Genomic DNA, 21,379 nt, shown 5'->3' on the forward strand with positions numbered 1-21,379 from the left:
CCTGGGAGACTGCATAAATGGCGAGGAATATCTCCGTCTACTCTCCTATGGTTGCGTTTCTTTTAAACTAAATTGGGTAAACTTGGCTTAGTGTTTTAGTGTTTTAGTGTTTCGTGTCAAATCGACCTCAGAAGAATTCATCAGTGGAACGGCCTCATGACCCTGAAGACAATCCGGCGCCTTCCTTAACACACCAGCACACTTTCATCCCTTTCTGATACAGAAATCCACCTTCCCATCCATCTTTAAAGACACTCTCTTTCCCAACTTGATGACTTGTCGGAAAGCCACGTTCTGCCGCTGCTGTTCAGGAAGAGAACAGGAGTACTTTCTGGTTATTTGATACTTAAAGCTCCACGAGGTGAAACTTTGACCAGTGGATCAGTCCCAGAATGCTTTGTGATTTGTGACATGAACACAGAATCCCACATCTGGCTTCAGCTGGAAGTTCAGAGTTTTACGACTGTGGTTCTAGTTTCATTATTTTTAAAGTACAACATGAGAGAACCCTTCGCTGGGTGGAAAGTGGAATCAGGAAGAGACGAGATCTGAAAACTTCTTGATTTCAATCGAATGGTACAAATATGATCAGACTGAAGTGTTTATATGGTGCAAGTTTAATCAGGTCAGCATTTAATCTGATTAATTAAGGTCCATGTAACCACAGCTACTGGCTGCACATCATGTCTTGTGTTTGGTAAATGTGGATGAGATATTATGGACATAGACTCCTGTGGAACTCATCCAAGTCTTGGATTACAATCAGGCACAAGACTGGAGAGTCGGGGGGGGGGGGGGGGGGGGGCACAAGATATTTTAATATTAAATGGGCTGCAGCACTCTTGAGTTTGGGAGTGACGGCTCTAAAGGCCTCCACACACTACAGGATGATCGGCCGAATTTTGCCCTGATCTTCTCCTCCCGATCGAGGCCGACAGGGTCCGATTGTCAGGAGTATGCAAATGAGTTCGGGTCCGATCTTCGTGTGGTGTTCGGTGGTTCAGAGAGATTTTTTCCAGTCGGAGCCTCTCGGGAGGCGTCGGAAGGGGAGATCGTAGATCATGAACATGTTTAATATTTCCGATCGCAGATCCTGTGGTGTGTGGAGCTCCGAGAGGCGCCGATCAGCTCCGAGTAGAGCTGTCCACACCCTCGGAATAAAGCTCTCTGATTGGCTGAACAGCTCCGTCTCACCAAGGTGCCGCTGCCGGAAAAAATCCCCTCTCAGCTGTCAGAGCTGGATGAATATATGTCTGAATATATTCACTATATATGACAGTGAAACAGAAGAGCCAGAGCTCTAAACTCAGCTGTACAGGAAGTGATGGTTAATCCTGTCGCTGCTGGATGAACCGTTTCCTCCATTCAGACCCAAACCCCGATCTAATATCTGCATCTCCGCCAGTCCTGCAATAATCCCAATGTTTTAATTCATCTCCCTTATTAACCATCACGGAAGAATGGGGAAGAAAAAAAAAATAATAAAAGAAAAAAAAAACTTTTGGCTGACTCCTGCCTTCAGAGAGCGGACTGTAATGAAACTGACCTCATCAAAGCTCAACGTGTTTTTATTCTGATTTAAACTATCACATCTGTGGACATAAAGAATGGTTTAAGATATTTGGTGATTTAAAAAAGTAGCTTGTATTTGACCCGGTCTGCTAATAACTTTATTCTACTGCTGCACTCGGGACTCAAAAGTAAAAAACAAACAAAAAACACACAAACAGATGAGCTAATAAGCTGAATTATTATTAAATGTGGAGGGTAAATTATAATAAAATGATCTGAAACTATGTTTCCCTCTTCTGTACTGGAACATTTCCATTTTCTGTCAAGGTGCTGACAGTCCGTGCTCCGTGGGGGGGGGGCTGCACTGAAGGAGCGATGCCGATGTGAATGAATGAACTGAGGGAATGAATGAGTTCTCCACTTATTATTGAAAGTGGAGATGAATGTAAAAAACAGCAATGAAGGGAAACAGCACAAAGTCACGTTGGACGATGCGAGATTTGGAGGAGAGAGGAGCCGATTCTCGGCTGAAGACTCTGCTTTAATGTGAGAAGCAGCAGGGGTTCACCACAGACCCACCAGACATCCGTCTGATTTAGCAGGTGAAGCGATCGGCCAAGTCTGGCAGAAACAGAAACAAAGGTCTCACAATAAATCTTCCCTTAAGCCGTTTAGAGCTATTTTATTACCTGTGAATCATACTGTGAGGTTTTTATGACCAGTGATGACTGACCCAGGACGCTCCTGTGATCACCACATAATGCAACAAGTACCGTCCTGCCAAGCAAGTCCTGCTTATATGTGCTAAACTTGGACGTTTCATCGACGCAGACGTTGCGCGATGCCAGAAATCTGGAAGCAAACACCTGCGGCGGTGTCTGCGAAGCGGGGATGATAAGTCCAACCAGAGTGGCTGGTTAGCCGCCCGCCTCAGCTGGTGGTTATTTCCCTCCGAGGGCTCGGAGCTGACAGACAGCCGGAATGTCAGAGAGCGAGCGGCAGCCGTCTGACGCCTCCGACCGGCCGCCGACTCCAAAAAAGAGTCCCGGCTTTGGTATAAATAGCTTCATGCCAACAAGTCAAATAAGGAAGTTCAGAGCTGAGCCGGCGGAGCTAAATCCGTTCATTTACAGGCAGGGAAAGTGAGAAGGACGGAAGCAGGAAATAATGCCCCCCCGCCCCGAAGACGGGAGCATCACGGAGGCTGTGAGACACCAACACCTCCATCGCTCAGACTAGAAACACACACAGCCGTACACAGTCCCTACGTCAGAGAACACACTCTGTCGCAGCGCTCTGACAGACTCGCCGGCGCTCCTGGCTCACAGGTTTGCCTCGGAGAGAAAATCAGTCTGATTAATGCGTCAACAGCTATCGATGGAAATCTGTTCGCTCTCGAGGAGCACTGGGTGAAACGTTGACCTGAAACCTGTCGAAAGACCTCAAAGCCCAAAAGAAAAGCATCTCCGGAGCTAGCTTAGCAGCTGTGCACGATGGCGAACACGCCAACGCCGGGTAGGAACGGGTACGGAGAATTTCCAACGGTGTAACGTTACATTTGAACATTTTATGAAACTTTAAATTCTTTTAAAAAATCCGGCCAACAGGTGAAAGTGGATCAGATGAGGCCAGTGGGTTTTAGCTGGTTAAAGAGTAAATACATCAGCTGCTCTGGATAGACTCCTCCCACAGTCCTCTGCGGTCAGTCAGTCACTCAGCAAGTTGGAGAAAACGAAAGTTTTAAAGAGATTGTTAAAAAAAACCCAAAACAAACAGGGGAGCAGAACGAGCTCCACATGTTGGAGCTTTCTGCCACCAGAAGCCGGAGAGCAGATTGGAAACAGACGCCGCAGCAAGTTCAGCTGCACGCAGCCAGGAAACATGGAAACGCAAACATTCAGAGGGAGGCGGGGGGCGAAGCGTCCGTCTGCCGGCCGGACCAGCCACAACAAGCTGCTGCCGCTGGGAAAACTGGGGGCGTCGCCCGGCAACACGGCACGGCGTGAAACCTGCAGCGGGCCGGGCCCAAGTCCAAAACCGCCATGGACCCGCCGCACTGACCTGCAGGACGGGGCTGTTGTCGAAGTTGTAGGCGCTGGGCCGTCCCTCCAGCGTGGAGAAGGCCACGTTTCCGCCGGTGAGCGGCGAGATGTCGCTGAAGTCGTCGGTGCAGAGCGCCTGCTGCTCGTCCTGGCCGGTGTAGATGAAGCCGTGGTTGGACTTCTGGTAGGTCTTCTCGCAGGAGCCGCTGTAGTACTGGTAGGGAATCCAGGGGCCGCCCTCGCGCATCCGCTTGTAGATGGCGAAGCTCTCCGGCCGGCTGGTGTGGAACTTGAGTCGCACGTAGGTGATGTCGAAGGCCTTCCCTGCAGAGAGGGGACAAGATCACGGTTATGGTTCAGGTTATTCAGCCTAGCTTAGCGCTAGCGGCTTGGTGAGGGCTTCTCATTTCATCCTTCTCTCTCCTGCTCAGTGTGTTTGATCTACATTGATCAAGGTCGACACAATTCTTATCTTAGAGGACAAAACTACGTTGGTTTTTCCAGATTCTTCTCCAATTTGCCAGGCAGAGGTTTGAGGTGAATTGATGCCAGATTACAGCAGGTGTGAATCTGAGTGTGATTCGTTCTTAGCCTGAACCTGTGACGGACCGGTGACCCGTCCAGGAGTATTCTGGGGTCAGCATTAGAACCAGAGAGGACAGACGGATTAAACCAGATGTCTCAAAGCTCATTCTTTAACCTCTGACCTTCTCACTGTGGGTTAGTTTCAGTTAAATGTGGGATCTTTTTAATATTAGCATCATAAACAGCAAGAAACCAGTTGTTCCCTGTTCCATTAATCATCTGTCGATCCTTCAGATCACATCTTTTTCAATAAATCACACATTGTGTACTTTAAAGAGGCCACAAGCTATTTTTTAAAACAGATTTCTTTTAGCTCGGTAATACTGGAGCGTGGACGAGCTGCCCGCCGCCTGCCTGCAGCAGCGCGTGACGGTAACGTGAGGCGGACTTTGATGATCAGGTGTGTGCGGCCGGCTCAGACTGTCAGGTGATTCTCCTGACGTGAACTGGACCGAGGGGATCTCTCCAGGAACCGCCATGGTGAAGATGAGGAGGAGGAGGAGGAGGAGGAGGAATGCAAAGAGCAGCTGGAGCATGCCACAGCAGCAGGTTAGTCTTATAAAACCCACACACACCAGGGCTGGGGGGCGGTGGGGGGGGGGGGGGGGGGGGGGGGGGGGGGGGGGGGTTTGGTCTTGACATATTTTGGCGAGTCTGAGCAGGTCTCGGAGCAGCCGTCAGTCAGCATCAGCGAGGGAACGCCGCCATGTTCCAGCCGGGCGGCGGGGGGTACGGCTGTTTGCTCAGCCAAAGAATCTGCTCTGTAAACAGTGTGCTGACAGGGGCCCCGGCCCCAGGGGCCCCTCTGTGTGGACGGCAAATAAAGGTGAAGCAGCTGATAGGACTCAAGTCCACAAAGGCCGCAGTTTATTACAGGAAACAATGAAGCAACTGCAAACACACCGATTTCCTCCGGGGCGGCCGGGCGAGGCGAGGGGCGGCCGGAGCGCCGCTGACCGCCTGAACCCGGCAGGTCAAGGTTAATAAGAAGCTCACGCCTCTAAACTGGAGGCTAAATGCTCATTTAAAGCAACGTGCCGACAGTCAAAGCACTGAAGGGCACAACTCGGTTTTATGATCCGTTTTCGTCCACAGATCACCCATCAGCAAACGTCAGAGCTGGACACTTTAACAGTTACAAAGATTTAAAAAACACACAAAAATGAGCATGGAGTATGTCTGACAACAAACAAACCTGGTCACACAAGTCAAAGCTAAAATCCTGTCAATAAATTAAACTTGATTAATCCCACCCCTTCTCCAAATTAAATAAATTCAAGAACTATTTTTTTCAAAAAATATGAATATAGATATATATATATATACATACATACATAAGTATGCATACAGATATACAAGTAAACAATTCCACTTATAAACCACATTTCAAACTATCTGAGAAGTTTAATACAAGCTGCAAGCCTCAGGTCTAGCTTCAACACAAAACAGCCTGAAACCAAGTCTTAAACGTGTCTAGATTAATTATAAACCAGGACTCTCGGTCTTAAGAACAGAAACCATTCAGACACAGAAGTCCAAAAGTCATCAATAACACATCTGAAACAGGCAGGAGATCACTTCCAGCCACAACAGGAGGATCATGGGGAAATAAAAACAGGATGCACAGATTCTAACTGGGGATCATGAGAGAATTAACGTTTTTAATGAACCTAAAATATATAAGTATGTTGATGTTTGGCTTAAATAACCTCATTGATTGCAAAATAAAAATAAAATCCTTTCCAGTTTTCAAATCTTTTGCAGCACCTGTGTCATCCCAACATCCCATAAGTGATCAATAACTGATGGACTTATAGAACAGTGTAATATGAGAGAAGACTGAAGCTGCGCTGACAGCAGACGCCGTCAGGTGAAGCAGAACAAACAGACCCAGCAGAGTCGCAGCTACATGTTTGGTTTTGGCACATCTGCAGGATGCGACGCCTCATTTCCACCGCACGGCGTTTCTCAAAAACCTGTCAGAAATGGAAACTTTTTCCCCGTCGGTGACGTTATTCTCACGCGGTTCACCGAGGAGATTGACCGATAAGTGATCGATCTCTCTCCAGCACGTCACCGTGCTGTTTTCAGTGTAAACACACAACAGAGCAGCACATCTGTACAAACACGCACACACACGCACTTATACTGTTTATGTTGCAGCTTTTGTTCCATTTGGCTGACATTAAATTTATGTACATCCTCATTTTCCGACAGGTGTTTATCACCTGTTGTAGTTCCAGTTTTCACCTACAAACATAGAATAGAAGAGACATGAAAAACCACTGCATCAGACGAAATGACTACTTTGTCCTGACAAAACCTAGAAAAGACTCCGCTTCCTTTGAAGACTCAGTTCAAACTGGTTTCTAACTCGTACTTCAGCTGGATTCAAACTGACTTCAAAGTGGATCTTCACACATATTTATGCTGGTTTTAGACTATTTGGCATCGTGTCCAGACTTTCTCTTGACTGCTTTGAAAAGTGCTCGAACTGGTTATGAGATGGGTTATTAGAGCCCGTTCACACTGGTTTCAGACTGGTTATTGAAGCCTGTTCACACTGGTTTCAGACTGGTTATTGAAGCCTGTTCACACTGGTGTCAGACTGGTTATTGAAGCCTGTTCACACTGGTTTCTGACTGGTTATTGAAGCCTGTTTACACTGGTTTCAGACTGGTTATTGAAGCCTGTTCACACTGGTGTCAGACTGGTTATTGAAGCCTGTTCACACTGGTTTCTGACTGGTTATTGAAGCCTGTTTACACTGGTTTCAGACTGGTTATTGAAGCCTGTTCACACTGGTTTCAGACTGGTTATTAGAGCCCGTTCACACTGGTTTCAGACTGGTTATTAGAGCCCGTTCACACTGGTTTCAGACTGGTTATTAGAGCCCGTTCACACTGGTGTCAGACTGGTTATTAGAGCCCGTTCACACTGGTTTCAGACTGGTTATTGAAGCCTGTTTACACTGGTTTCAGACTGGTTATTGAAGCCTGTTCACACTGGTGTCAGACTGGTTATTAGAGCCCGTTCACACTGGTTTCAGACTGGTTATTGAAGCCTGTTTACACTGGTTTCAGACTGGTTATTGAAGCCTGTTCACACTGGTTTCAGACTGGTTATTAGAGCCCGTTCACACTGGTTTCAGACTGGTTATTAGAGCCCGTTCACACTGGTTTCAGACTGGTTATTGAAGCCTGTTTACACTGGTTTCAGACTGGTTATTAGAGTCTGTTTACACTGGTTTCAGACAGTTTTTTGGCTCATGTTTGGACTGATTTCTGACCTTTGAGTGTACCTGGTCTGGTTTCTAAGGGGCTTCTGGGTTCAGCACTATACACTCAGTGAAGGTTGCCGATTGTTTTTAAACACCATTCAAAACACACACTTGGTTTTTAGGGAAACAGCTTCAGCATGAAGGAACATGAGACAGATCAGGAACTTCCCAGCTTCTCGTCCTTCATGTATTTCCCACAGTGTGAAGCCTGGTCTTGAAATCAGGACAGCGCCCACACAAAATCCAGAACATAAATCAGATTAAACTGAACTCTTTGGCAGGTCCACGTTCGTCTCGCTGATGAAACAAGAGCTCGAACAGTGAAGGAGCGACATGCCAGAGCAGCCGGAGCAGGAAATCCCTCTCAGTGTTATTCAGACCGATCCAACAACTCCCACCTCGGCTGTTTTTGAGGTGAGAGTGCAGCTTTGATGGAAAGAGGATGAAACAGGTCCTCTGCTTGACACGCTCGCTGGAAACTTTCTCACTAACTCAAGAGCCTGAAGAGTTTCAAACAGCGGTTCAGACGGGTTTTTAGAATAAAGAGGCTCTTTAAGAGCAGTTTCATTCTAAAGTGACGGCGAACATCTGGGATGTGAAGCATCTCTCGGCTGCCAGAGCGTCCCGGCGGATCCTCTCTGGACTCGCATCAAAGTCCTGCCGTGAAGCGGCTCATGAAGAGGCGACAGAGGACACACATCGTCCACGTCTCCTCGCAAAAACGCCTCCACATCCTCACAAAGCGGACAGAAAGCGTCTGTTATCGCAGCAATCGGAGATAAAAGAGGACAGAGTCCAGGTGGCAGATCCCAGAGGAGGGGCTGATGGGAGCAGGAGGGCAAGAGGAAACCGGGCCGCAGTCAGACCACAATGGACAGACTGGATCCAGAGACCTCATTGTTTCTTCAGTTATTTCTACACTCGTCACCAGGAAAACAAACATGGAACTGTTTTTGTTTGAAATGGGTTTATTAATGATATAGATACACACACACACACACACACACACACACAGAAACATATATATATATATATATATATATAAATACACACAAATTTTTTTTTAATCAACATACTAGGATTACTTTTTTTTTAAGTGTGTGATCTGTTTGTGATCCTTCAGAATTTTTCTTTTTTTTTTATACTTAATATTTTATTTTATATTGGACTACATATAATTGCTGTTTCCCTGCACTGGCGGCCGAGGCCTGAAGGAATTCTGCCTCTTTTCCAGAACAATCACTGTATTGACCAGAGGAAGAATTTTACAGTCCAGAGCACAAACAAAGGCCACGCTGTGCACATTAATGTCCTTGTCCCGTCTGACGACGGAACAAAAACACTCACACAGCGGCAAGAAAGCAGCTGAGTCCCGGCGGCAGTGGGGGGGGGGGGGGGGGGGGGCTCTTCACCCACTGAGGACTACTTTTAGACTGTGGTGGAATCAAAGAACACAGCTTGTTTTAGGTTTTCTTTCAAAACTCCACCAAAACATGATTGTATGACAAGACCCAGAGCTGAAACAACCTGAAACTCAGCGGGGTGGGGGTCGGGGTCGGGGTGGGGGTCGGGGTCGGGGTCGGGGTGGGGGTCGGGGTGGGGGTGGGGTAGGGGTGGGGGTCGGGGTGGGGGTGGGGGTGGGGGTCGGGGTAGGGGTGGGGGTCCCATCAACCTCTCAGAAAACCTGATTAGATTGTATCTTTCCACAACTTTCTAAACAGTGAAAAAGCCCCAAAAGTTCGAAGGTTCTCAATTTATCTGCACCAATGTGTACTTCAGTGTGTTGCTCGTGGACTCTTCAGCTGAAAACTGAAAACTTCAACTGAAAACTCTTCAGTTTTGTTTTCAGTCATTTGTTGCTGATTTTTGTGCTTCAGGTATGAAAGTATGAACAAGCGTCATGTTGAATTTCGTAGATTATGAATGAACGGCGAGCTGAAGCTTCGTTCATCGCCGTACAGCCCTGGTGGGGAGTGTGGCCGATCACGACCTCAACGCAGAGACACCGGCGGTCTTCAGAGGACGACCCCTCCCTGCCGGCGCTCCGGTGCTCCTCATCCTCTCACTCGGCCTGGAGGAGCGATGAAAGAGCTGGCTGTTGAGTTTCTTCATGAGAAGGAAGCAGCACTTTAATAAAGTCCGGATTAATCACTGCAGAGGCAGAGAGGCATCGCTAAGACCCTCTCCAACAAAACCCCGCCGCCGACAAACAAACCCCGACATCCACAATTAGCCGGTCTGGCTTTCAGCAGAGCCGCCCCGCCCATTGTGGAGCGCTGACCCCGCCAGCCTCTCCGCGGGGGGCCCCGGAGTCACGTCCAGGCATGAAAAGAGTCTCCAGCCCTTTGGAGGCGGGGGAGGAAGGAGCTTTTCTTTCTCCAGGCCGAGCGGGGACAGGGGGGGACGGGGGGGGGGACGGGGGGGACGGAGTGACACGGTGACGGCAGGACTGAACTGGCTGGAATGTGCTTCCGCCGGGCAGAGTGACGCCGGACGGAGGGATGGACAGCAGAAGAAAGGATTCACAGAGCAGACGAGGCCGGGGGGGAAGAGGGGGCTGATGGGAGTTTTTCCTTCCCAGATATGGAAGACCTGACGAGCCGCTGAGCAGAAATGGCTGCCAGCCGGGGGATTTTCCCTCCTGAGGGGGAGGGCCGGGCTCGGCTGAAGTGCCAACGAGCAACGCCGAAGTCCTTCAGCAGCCCGTGACCTCTGACCCGCGTCCCTCCACAGACTGATCAGGAAATAACGGGGCCCCTGAGCCCAGACGTGTGGAGGGGCCCCCAGGACCAAGACGGACTAATAAACCTTGAAAATAAAACCACCTGCTGTCGTTTCGTGTCTCTTTAATTCTGTTTTATCGAGCTCCGCAGACAAAATGTAGCAACACACAGCTGGAAGACATTTTGTTCAATGTGTTACACTCTGGAAGTTCAAGGCTTGTAGCCCTGGGACTCCGTCAGGATCCACTCAGCAGCTCCAGAATGACCGAGAGTGTTTCTTTTTATTCACAAGGCAGCTGGACTGTTCGCTATCTCATCTCCAACAGTTCCTCGCCTTTTCATGCCAGGGAGAAGCTAAAGCTGCTCCACATGAAGAGTCCTGGCTCGGTGAGAGAAACGCCGCTCTCTGGACTGTTTGGAGGCTCGATCTTCGTTCTAAAGGCTCCCGGCTGGGAGGAGATTCCCCTATCCTCAGTATAGCGCCGGTTTGGATCCGCGGCAGATGTTCGCCGTCCCACGCAGAACAGGACGGTTCTAAGGAGGAGGACGGGGTCCGCGAGACGGAGGGAGGAGGACGGGGGAGGGAGGGAAAGAGGAAAAAAAACACCTGGCTCCTGACAGGAAGTGAAGAGCTGAGCTGTCCTTCAGGACGAGAGGAGGAAGCCAAGCTGGGGGGGGGGGGGGGGGGGGGGTCCACCCAGGAACATGACAGGAAGGGAGGAACACTTCATTAAAACCCCAGAAATATTAGGACAATGTGTCAAATGGAAATGATAAAAACTCAAAACGACAAGACGATAAATGGATCTTGAGTCTGAGATCAGAAAAGAATAAAAAAAAACAACAACCTCAGTTCTACTTCCGTGTCTAATGTTGGCATCTAACAGAGGGAGCTTTGTGGAAATCAGAGTGGAAACAGTGAACAGTATCTGTTTTCAGGGCGTTTCTCTGTCCTTTGTGTAAAAACATTCTTCAGAATCCTTCAAAACATTTTGTTTTTGGCTCCAGATTCCTGAAGGAGTGTAGCGGTCCACACATCTCCACTGTGGAGCCGCCAGCCTTCCTGAGAACGTACCGAAGCAAAGCTTTCACACGTCCAGGGACAACAAAACTCCACATTCTCCGATTTGGCTTTAAAGCCAGAACAGACCGGCCCCCTCCTTCAGTGTCGGCTTCAATTTGCAACGGTCATCAGGTGTTTGAAGGAGATTTAATATTCTAACTTAAAACTCTACAGCCAATCTATAGTTGAACATCGATGAAATAGTCTTTTTCTACAGAGGTCGAGTGGAGATTCATGGAGTGTGTTCAATAAATCAACCAGTCCTGGTCAGGATGCTGCAGTGAGCTCTGCACACTTATTCCACCGTTTCGAAAAACTCTCCTGAGCACTGGAGCAGAGCCTGAGGAGGAGGAGGAGGAGGAGGAGGAGGAGGAGGAGGAGGAGGAGGAGGAGGAGGAGGAGGAGGAGGAGGAGGAGGAGGAGGAAGAGGAGGAGGAGGAGGAGGAGGAGGAGGAGGAGGAGGAGGAGGAGGAGGAGGAGGAGTGAGTTACAGTTGTTGTGAAGGGCTGGGGGGGCAGAAGATCCCGGCTCGCAGCACCGTCCAATTAAACTTCCTCCCATGACCTCATTGCATTCTTCCCCCGCTGCAGCCAACAATGGCCGCTTTGACTTCTCAACGCGTGGGCACGACCCATCCCGGCCCCGCTCGCCGCTCGGACCGCCATCTGCACCGCGGTGGCGTCGGACACAGGTACCGTGCAGAATGGGGGGGTCAAAGGTCACACCAAACACCGTCAGTCGCAATATGACGGACTGTAAACATACCGGTGAGTGGTGGGGAACGCCACGCTCATGTTCTGCACACCAACAGTTTGGTGATTTCAGACGGTTTATCTCAGCATTGCTTCATGGCTGCTGGCACCGGGCCAGACCGGCAGCTGTGTCCCGGACAGGGTCCAGAGAGAGAGAGCACAACTCCACAAATCCCAAACAGTTTCTTTACTGTAATGATTGACGATTATTGAAAAATCACATTGAACCAACAGGAGCGATGTCCTGTCTGTCAGAGTTAATACAAGTGAGAACGTAACGAGGAGGAAACTGCAGCTAGCGTCTGAGGACGAGGCGATCCTCCACATTCATGTTTCAGATTCTTCAGCCTCCTCTGTCCAGACGAACAATAACCAGACAAACAGCCAAATAACCCACTGAAGCCTCCGGGTGGCGCCATCGAGCACGCTCCCAAGGCAGCAGGTGCTGAGGTCAGAGGTCGTGAGGCAGACGCCTCTCTGATAAAAACACCATCAAATTGGATTGAAGTTGTGTAGAAGAGAGCCGAGGAGGAGGAGGAGGAGGAGGAGGAATGTGAAGAACGCTGCGCAGCTTAACCCCTTCAGCCCCACGACCAACCCAAACAGTTAATGTTTAAAACTCATCACGGTCGAGCAGCGTCTCTCCGTGACGAACGCTGCTGAGCAGGCGAGGCTCCTGTTAATGTCCAACCCGCTGCTATAGGCAGGAATGGACAGAACCATAAAGGCCTGTTTGTTTTGCACACATGAGCAAACCTGCAAACACGAAGCTGAATCACGCTCTGATCCGACTTCTACTCCTGCTTATCTTATCTGCTGGACTGATTGCAGTGGAATTCCTGCAGCCGACTCACTGCTGCCCTCCATTTCTTTGTCTCTGCACCTTTTTGTTGTTTGCTGCGAGTCTGACGGTGCGATCAGGTCTTATCATGGTTAAAATGAACATACTGGGAATGACAAACGTCACTTTTAGACTTTCTTCAATCAGGACCAGCAGGCGGCTTCTGAATCCAACACCTCTGTGACCAGAGGCAGAAACAGGTCCTGTGGAAATACTGAGAGGCCGGTGGTCTCCAGTCAGCTTAAAATGTATGTATCGACTTCATTTTCATTAAATGTGGAAAAATAGGTACAATACATCAGAAACAGTTTCTATAGAATCAATATAAATAATCTAGTGTGTCAGGAATGTTTTAGACACTTCTTTTTTTAAATATAATGAGAAATCTTAAAGGAAATCTACTATGGGTTTAAAAAGAAGCATTGATGAAAAATATTTTGAAATGTTTGATGCATTTCTGGAAAAATTCATTCTTTGATTAATTTAGATAAATTAAAACATGAAATAAAAAGGATAATTCAGATGAGAAGAAATATCACTCATGAAATGAAACAAATGTGCTGTATGCAGAAAAACAATCACGACTGAATAAACAGGAACCGTTTGTAGAATCTTTACTCAAGAAGCACAAAGTTAAAAGAAAATTAAAAGAAAATTATTTTCTTTTAACTGACGCCAAAATCTTTGTTCTTCTTTTTTATGTAAAATGTCTTAAAAATATCATCAGGGAACGGAACCTTTTTAAGTGTGTGTGTGTGTGTGTGTGTGTGTGTGTGTGTGTGTGTGTGTGTGTGTGTGTGTGTGTGTGTGTGTGTGTGTGTGTGTGTGTGGAGGGGATTTCCAATTAAGGGCTTGCGGGGAGGACGGTACAGGGAGAGTAAAGGTGGGAGGCAGTGATTCCTGCCATGTGGGAGGAGGCGTCCTGTCATCACTCGCTCTGAACGCCGACTCTCCCATCCATTCATCCTCTCACTCTTTCATAAATTAATCCTCTCTCTTTCATCATTTCATTAAACTGCTTTTCATCCCATCATTCCCATCTTCTTTCAAATAAAGACAATACACTGATTCATCCATTCATGATACGCAGTAGTTCAGGGAGTGATCATTTCACGCCTTCATTCACTCTTTCATTCCTCCAGTAATCCCTTCATCCTGGGTGAACTGAGGGTCTTCGACGATCTCAGAGTTGAACAGAGAAGGTTCATGTCGGTGGATGGCGTTTCTTGAGATGAGTGAGAGGGTGACCGTGACGCCATCAGACACGTCTTCAGGGTTTCATCTTTCAGCTCGACTGCTGGAAAAGTCTTAAGGATCCTGAAACGAGCAGAAACTTCCACCAAAAACTTTCCATCAGAGCAGGGGTCCACCTTAAGAGGCAGAAGCTACCCCCAGCAACAGATTCCCATCAGCCCCCGGGCTCACCGAGAGGCTGTGATCTGCCCCCACCCCCAGCCCCCCCACCTCCGACTCCAAACACCAGCCTGTTTGGTGAAGCCTTAACAAGGGGGGACCACCAAAGAAGCAGCCGGCGCCCCGCCCGGATGTGTCACCTCACCGGGACGTGAGGAACAAACGGCAGCGGCCCTCATTACCTGAGACAAAGAGCCCCCGCAGGGGGTCCGGACCCCCCTCCCGCCCCCCCACAACACTTCACAAAGCCCCCACAGCTGCAGAAGCACCCGGACCCCCACGCCTCGGAGCTCTGGAGCCTCCAGTCCTCCTGAGACAACAAGCAGCCAGAAACACAACTTTCACAAGAAACGCACAACAAATCCCCGATCAGCTGAATGTGGTCAGTTCATGGATCCGTTCAGCCAAGTCTCTATTTCCAGTCTCAACAACGCTTCATTACAAACATCATTTAGAACTTCTCATCACTTTAAATAGTTCCAGGCAGTTCCCTGGCCGAATATTTAGGCTGTTGGAAGTTCTCCGAACATGGCTGAAAACAGAGTCTTCACAGTATTTCTGATCTCTCTTTAACATTAAAATACTGATGTTTGGTTGAGCTTCACTGGGCCGTCACGCCCCGGGCGTCTCCTGACGGCTGGGTGGACGTTCCTCACTGGCCACGGCATATCATGTTTTTAATTTCTCAATGAATGATTCCAAATCACATCATTTGGAATTAAAGTATTCTCCATGTTTACATGGGAACAGTAATTCAGATTCATATGTAAAGAATGTTTATTCACCTTTATTTAATCCCACTTATGATCTGGAGGTTGGAAAAGGTTCTGATTGGACAGAAGGAGGACGCAAACAGGAAGTAAAAAACACCATTTCCTGTATCTTATCTCTCTGGATTAACTTTGACACTGCAGCTGCTCCTGCTCCCGTCCATCCACTCTTTTCATGATGTTTCATTAAATAAATTGTCTGAGCTCCAGGTCAGTGCTCTCTGGGCGGCCATCTTGGAATATGTGCATTATGGCAACTGGACAAGAGAACAACTGCAATTAACTTAAAGCGGAATGAAGATGAACACGACAGAGGAATTACTTCACTCCACTTTAAAATCAGAATAACCCAGGCAGTTTATTCAGAATGAGGTTTGAGAATAAAACTCATGTAAACGCGGCGACTGAACACTGATACGAAGAACACAGCTCGACCCACAGATCAGCTGAAAGCTATTCTAGAAGCACATTTCAGAGTGTTCAGGCTCAGCGGCCTGACTGTAACGGAGGGACTGATCATGAGGACACTGACCGCCATCTTTGACGGTGATGAGTTCAAAGCATTGGAATTCCTAAGTCCTATCAAAACTGAAGGAAACCGGATGGAACCAGCAGCATGGAACCAGCAGCATGGAACCAGCAGCACGGAACCAGCAGCATGGAACCAGCAGCACGGAACCAGCAGCATGGAACCAGCAGCACCGAACCAGCAGCATGGAACCAGCAGCATGGAACCAGCAGCATGGAACCAGCAGCATGGAACCAGCAGCATGGAACCAGCAGCACGGAACCAGCAGCATGGAACCAGCAGCATGGAACCAGCAGCATGGAACCAGCAGCATGGAACCAGCAGCATGGAACCAGCAGCACCGAACCAGCAGCATGGAACCAGCAGCATGGAACCAGCAGCATGGAACCAGCAGCATGGAACCAGCAGCACGGAACCAGCAGCACGGAACCAGCAGCACGGAACCAGCAGCACGGAACCAGCAGCATGGAACCAGCAGCATGGAACCAGCAGCACGGAACCAGCAGCACGGAACCAGCAGCACTGAACCAGCAGCATGGAACCAGCAGCATGGAACCAGCAGCATGGAACCAGCAGCACGGAACCAGCAGCACGGAACCAGCAGCATGGAACCAGCAGCATGGAACCAGCAGCATGGAACCAGCAGCATGGAACCAGCAGCATGGAACCAGCAGCACGGAACCAGCAGCATGGAACCAGCAGCACGGAACCAGCAGCACGGAACCAGCAGCATGGAACCAGCAGCACGGAACCAGCAGCATGGAACCAGCAGCACGGAACCAGCAGCATGGAACCAGCAGCATGGAACCAGCAGCATGGAACCAGCAGCATGGAACCAGCAGCATGGAACCAGCAGCACGGAACCAGCAGCACGGAACCAGCAGCACGGAACCAGCAGCACGGAACCAGCAGCATGGAACCAGCAGCATGGAACCAGCAGCACGGAACCAGCAGCACGGAACCAGCAGCACTGAACCAGCAGCATGGAACCAGCAGCATGGAACCAGCAGCATGGAACCAGCAGCACGGAACCAGCAGCACGGAACCAGCAGCATGGAACCAGCAGCATGGAACCAGCAGCATGGAACCAGCAGCATGGAACCAGCAGCATGGAACCAGCAGCATGGAACCAGCAGCATGGAACCAGCAGCACGGAACCAGCAGCATGGAACCAGCAGCACGGAACCAGCAGCACGGAACCAGCAGCATGGAACCAGCAGCACGGAACCAGCAGCATGGAACCAGCAGCACGGAACCAGCAGCATGGAACCAGCAGCATGGAACCAGCAGCATGGAACCAGCAGCATGGAACCAGCAGCATGGAACCAGCAGCACGGAACCAGCAGCACGGAACCAGCAGCATGGAACCAGCAGCACGGAACCAGCAGCACGGAACCAGCAGCATGGAACCAGCAGCACTGAACCAGCAGCACGGAACCAGCAGCATGGAACCAGCAGCACTGAACCAGCGTGCACAGCGTAGCAGAGTGGATCTCAAACTCACTGTCACGATATCAGCAGGTAGAACAGAGACTCTGAAAGCCTCAGTTTCTGAGTTTCTGTCTGGTAAAAGTTTAGAACAGCAAGGACAGATGCAATACAGCTAATTCACAGAAAATATTAGCTGAATAAAACCTCTAATCAACGGAAAACCGTCGTTATTTCATCCCCGGTGACCCTGCAGCACAAAACGACACAAAACTCAAGGAAGGAAAAAAATATCAAAAAGCAAAAAGTGAAGAAACTGATTCACTTCAGAAAGAAGCAACAGAAACAAAATTGTTACCTGAAAGAAGAAGATCCAAGACAGTAACTTCTACTCAAGGTCTGATATTTAATTATCTCAATACTTCATGAACTTTTGCCTAATAATACACTTAATACAGAGTTTTGTTAAATTTGAACTCAGCTTTAGACTAGTTTGGTCTCATTAAATCACTAAAAGTCTCAGAAAGGACCCAGACGGAAACATGTTTAACCCCACGAAGGCTTCCTTGTTTAATTCAACATAACAGAAAAGACGGCAGCGGCTTGACTTGGAGAGCAGGAGGACAGGAGGAGAGGCAGAAACGCTCATGCTGGGGATTAAAGGCCTGCGGCACTCTGGGACACCGCGATCCCCAGCGAAGGAACACAAAGCGGCTCAGAGGAGAAAGGAAAACATCCAAAGCCCCGCTTTAAAAGCCCACATCAGTGGGCCGTCTCGCAGACGTCTCGGCCCGGGGAGACGTAAACAAGCCGAACAATGGCGGAGCGTCTTCAGAGCGCCCGAGGACGCTCGGCGACTATCTGCTCATCTGAAGCAACAGGAGGGCTTATTAAAACACACGGCGCATCCGGCGAGGGGCGGGAGACGGTCCGACAGGCAGGCATGAGGGGATCAGACGGGGCCGAGCCGCCGCTCCGGCTGGACGCCCGATGCACGCCGTTTCATAAATAAAGCACCGTTAACGTGAGCTGTCAGGTTTGCGGGCTGGGAGTCTGATTTCAGGTTTACGCTGGGCAGAGCCGACCTGGACACGAGGACGCCGCCGGGCGTTCACGCTGCGGCGGCGTCAGAATAACAGAGCGTCCAGCGGCCCGGAGCTGCAGGACGGAATTCACCTGCAAACAGCTCGGGGTGATCAATAAATCAGCCTGCAGAAGAGCTCCCGGGCCGACTGACCCCCCCCATCCGGCGGGCGTCTCAGCCGACTCGCTCCGCTCCTCCTGCAGCACTTCACTGTATAACTGGGTTTTCTCTCAACTTTGCAGAGATAAGTCATCGCCTCCTGACCCACTGATCCTCACTCCACCGGGCGGCCGGCTGGACCAGAGGAAGCAGCGACACGCCGACAGTCGTCATCGGAGGAGACGAGGCGAGCGGCGAGCTCCCGCCGAACAAAGGCTCGACGATCACGTTTCAAGCCGCGCATAAATCCATCAGCGGCGTAATCATGTGTTTACCCTCGATCTGCTTTGAGTCACTTTTTACTCCATCTCTTCCCCGCAGCGGCCCTCCTCCCGGCAGCAGGGCTAAAATTACCCTGCATGCATCTGCTTGTCCCTGTAATGCATCTGCGCTCACTCGCAGACTCCATCTATAATAATAGAAACATCCCCGTGCGCTCCCCCTCGGGCTCCCAGTCACTTCCTGGGAGAGCAAATCACAGAGTGTGAGCAGGACCGGGACCGCAGGACCCCCCCGGACCCCCCCGGACCCCCCCGGATCCCGTCCAGCCCCCTCATGCTACTTTAACACACTTGAGCTGGGTTTCCTCAGAGGTCAGAGGTCACACACTGCTCCTCTGCACGTCCTCTCCCGTCCGGCTGAACTCCCACAGCGACTCCTCTTCCCACCGGAGAGGAAACACTTTGTTATCTCAGTCTGCAGTCGGGTCAAAGGTCAAAGTTATCCAAAGCTATGGCGCAATCATGGAGCTGGGAACTTGAGAAAGACTTTTTTTCCCCAAGCCAAAACAAAAAACAGTGAGATTTCCCAGACGGAGGAGGGAATCTCCTGAAACTTCAGCTCAGCTGCAACTATTGATCATTTTAATAATCGAACATCCTCTTGATTAATCAAGTAATGGGATCTAAAGCAATTAATTTCATTAAATAACTTAAGTTAATTGGTAAAGTGAAATTGGAAAAGTCTCATTTTCAATTTGAGACAAGAACACTGCTGTGCTTGATGGGAAATTTAGCCCTCGTAAGACAAAAGGGGTCAAAAGATGCGGTGAACTCGCGCCTGCATTCAGCAGGTAACAGAACATCAGCACGTTTTAGGCTGCTTTCACCTGAACACATCTCCAGCAAACACTGAAAGAAAAAAAGCATTATTTTCACAAGAACCTGAAAAGCAGACTGACATTCGCTCGGTTCAGTCACCCACTTCATATCCAGCGTCCTGAAAACACACTCAGCCCAAACATTGGTCATATTCCAGATCTTGAGATTTAATTATGTTGTTTAGTCTTAAAAGTGAAAAACCAACTGCAGCTACAGACTCGATCCGTCAGACCGGCGGGAGGAAAAAGGCTCCTGTTACTTTGTATGAAAGACTGGAAGCTGCAGCGTCTGTGGTTCGTACTGAAACCCGCTGATCCTGCAGAGAAACCAGAGCCCGACCACGAAGGCCGATAAGAGAGCAGACGTGTCTGCCTCTTGAAGCAAGCCGCCTCTCGCCTCTCACCTCCACCGTGATTCCATCTAAATTCCAGCCTGTTTAGTCTGAACACATCCGTCCAGCGGAATGAGAGCGGAAAACAGTCAGAAACCTCACTTCGGCACCAGCACCGCGGATTATTGCACCTATCCGCGGCTTCAGACCAACACAGCCAGCTGTTATTCTTCTCAAGCCAACGCTGGATCGACTTCACTTCCCACTAAAACATTTGGATGGCCTCATATGGAGCAGCCAGCTCCGCAGAGGTTTCAGTAAAAACACGGAAACCAAATGATGTGCGGCTCATTCAGGGCTCAAGTTTCAAAGAAAATGCTGCAAATACACGACAGAAACAGACGATTTGAAGGCTCTGGGAAAACATCCACCTCGTCAAAGTTCAAGGTTCAACCAGTGAATTTCTTCCTGATGAGTTGATGCTTGGATGCATGAACGGAATTAAACGCACCGCTACGCCGAGTGTTGAGAGCGGAGGAGCGCTCACTGATACACAAGGAAACAGCGCTTTGCTGCAAACACCAACGCATTCATGAGAAAACTTGCTGAAAGATGGAGCGAGCTAAAACAGCTTGTAACGTCGTCTCAGGGTTCAGGCGTGGTTCCGCACTGTTCCCGAGTCGCTACATGAGGCCTCCATGCTGGTTTGTACCAGGCCACAAAAAGTAGGTGGAGCCTAGCTCCAGATGTCTGAAATCTTCATTAGTCCATTTATCAGATATGAAAACCCCCTTTAAAGAGTCGACTCTTTCTGATAATCAGACATGGCGGCGTCAGGAACCCCAGGGTGAAGGTCAGACAGGGACGGAGATCCAGAAGCTGCAGCAGGTTGATGGAAAGTCGTAAAAACATTCAGCTGCCACGGCAGGAGGGGTTCAGCTGGTGCTTTTAGATTTTATGTGCCATGAAAGAGAGTTGACAAAGCCGCGAGCACAAATTCAATCTGCAGCTCCTATAAACTCTCTCCGGTGGAAAGCCTCCGTGCAGACGGAGGCTGACACCAAGCTGTAATTACAACTTCCTGTCGCTTCATCTCCTCACAGGACGGTTTGATCCAGATGTCAGCAGGAGTACACAACAGGCTTTTAATAACAGCCTGCAGCCGTTCAGCAGCAGAAACAAGGATTTCCAATGAGTGGAACATCACCAGCTCCAACCAGCAACTGATTTTTACTTCATTTTAGGAGTTAAACAAAAAAACATTCTTCAGGATTTGCAAAAGATTCTGAAAAACAAATCAGTTGCACAGCTTTATTCTCCCTTCGATGGCAAACACAGCTGCTCCTGGTGTTATCAGCCCCACAGACATGAGGTATTGTGGTTTTTCAGCATTCAGCAGAATATTTATGGAGCCAACATCTGACTGAAGACAGAAATCAATGTTGAAATACAGGATGAATCCAGCAGTAAGAGTTCAAACTACACAGCAGAAGTTCTTTTAGGTTTGGTTAATGATGGCCGGGAAATTCCAAAACGACCCCAGAAGGCAGAGAAATAAACACAGCTTCCATGTACTGTTCACTAAGAGTGGACACTATACTTCTGTAGAGAAAACATCCAATCTGTGCTTCATGTACCATTAAAAAAACTGTAAACACAGTAAAAGAAATGCTGGTTATCAGTATTTGGTATTTTAGAAAAAGCCGATAGACACCCTCACAATCTATACTACCAATCTCCCCGCTAGCCACCAGCTGCTAAACCACC

At 49.2% G+C, this 21,379-nt stretch overlaps 1 protein-coding gene across 1 annotated transcript in view; it reads right to left on the bottom strand.

The window, feature by feature from the left end:
- lamc1 (laminin, gamma 1) overlaps positions 1 to 21,379 on the bottom strand; it is a 53,587-nt gene that overhangs the window by 20,725 nt on the left and 11,483 nt on the right. The window contains 1 exon segment of the mRNA XM_030114740.1: positions 3,574 to 3,878. Within this exon segment, the coding sequence (XP_029970600.1) occupies positions 3,574 to 3,878 (305 nt within the window).

This window comes from Salarias fasciatus, chromosome 18 (assembly GCF_902148845.1).
Source record: "Salarias fasciatus chromosome 18, fSalaFa1.1, whole genome shotgun sequence".
Taxonomy (NCBI): domain Eukaryota; kingdom Metazoa; phylum Chordata; class Actinopteri; order Blenniiformes; family Blenniidae; genus Salarias; species Salarias fasciatus.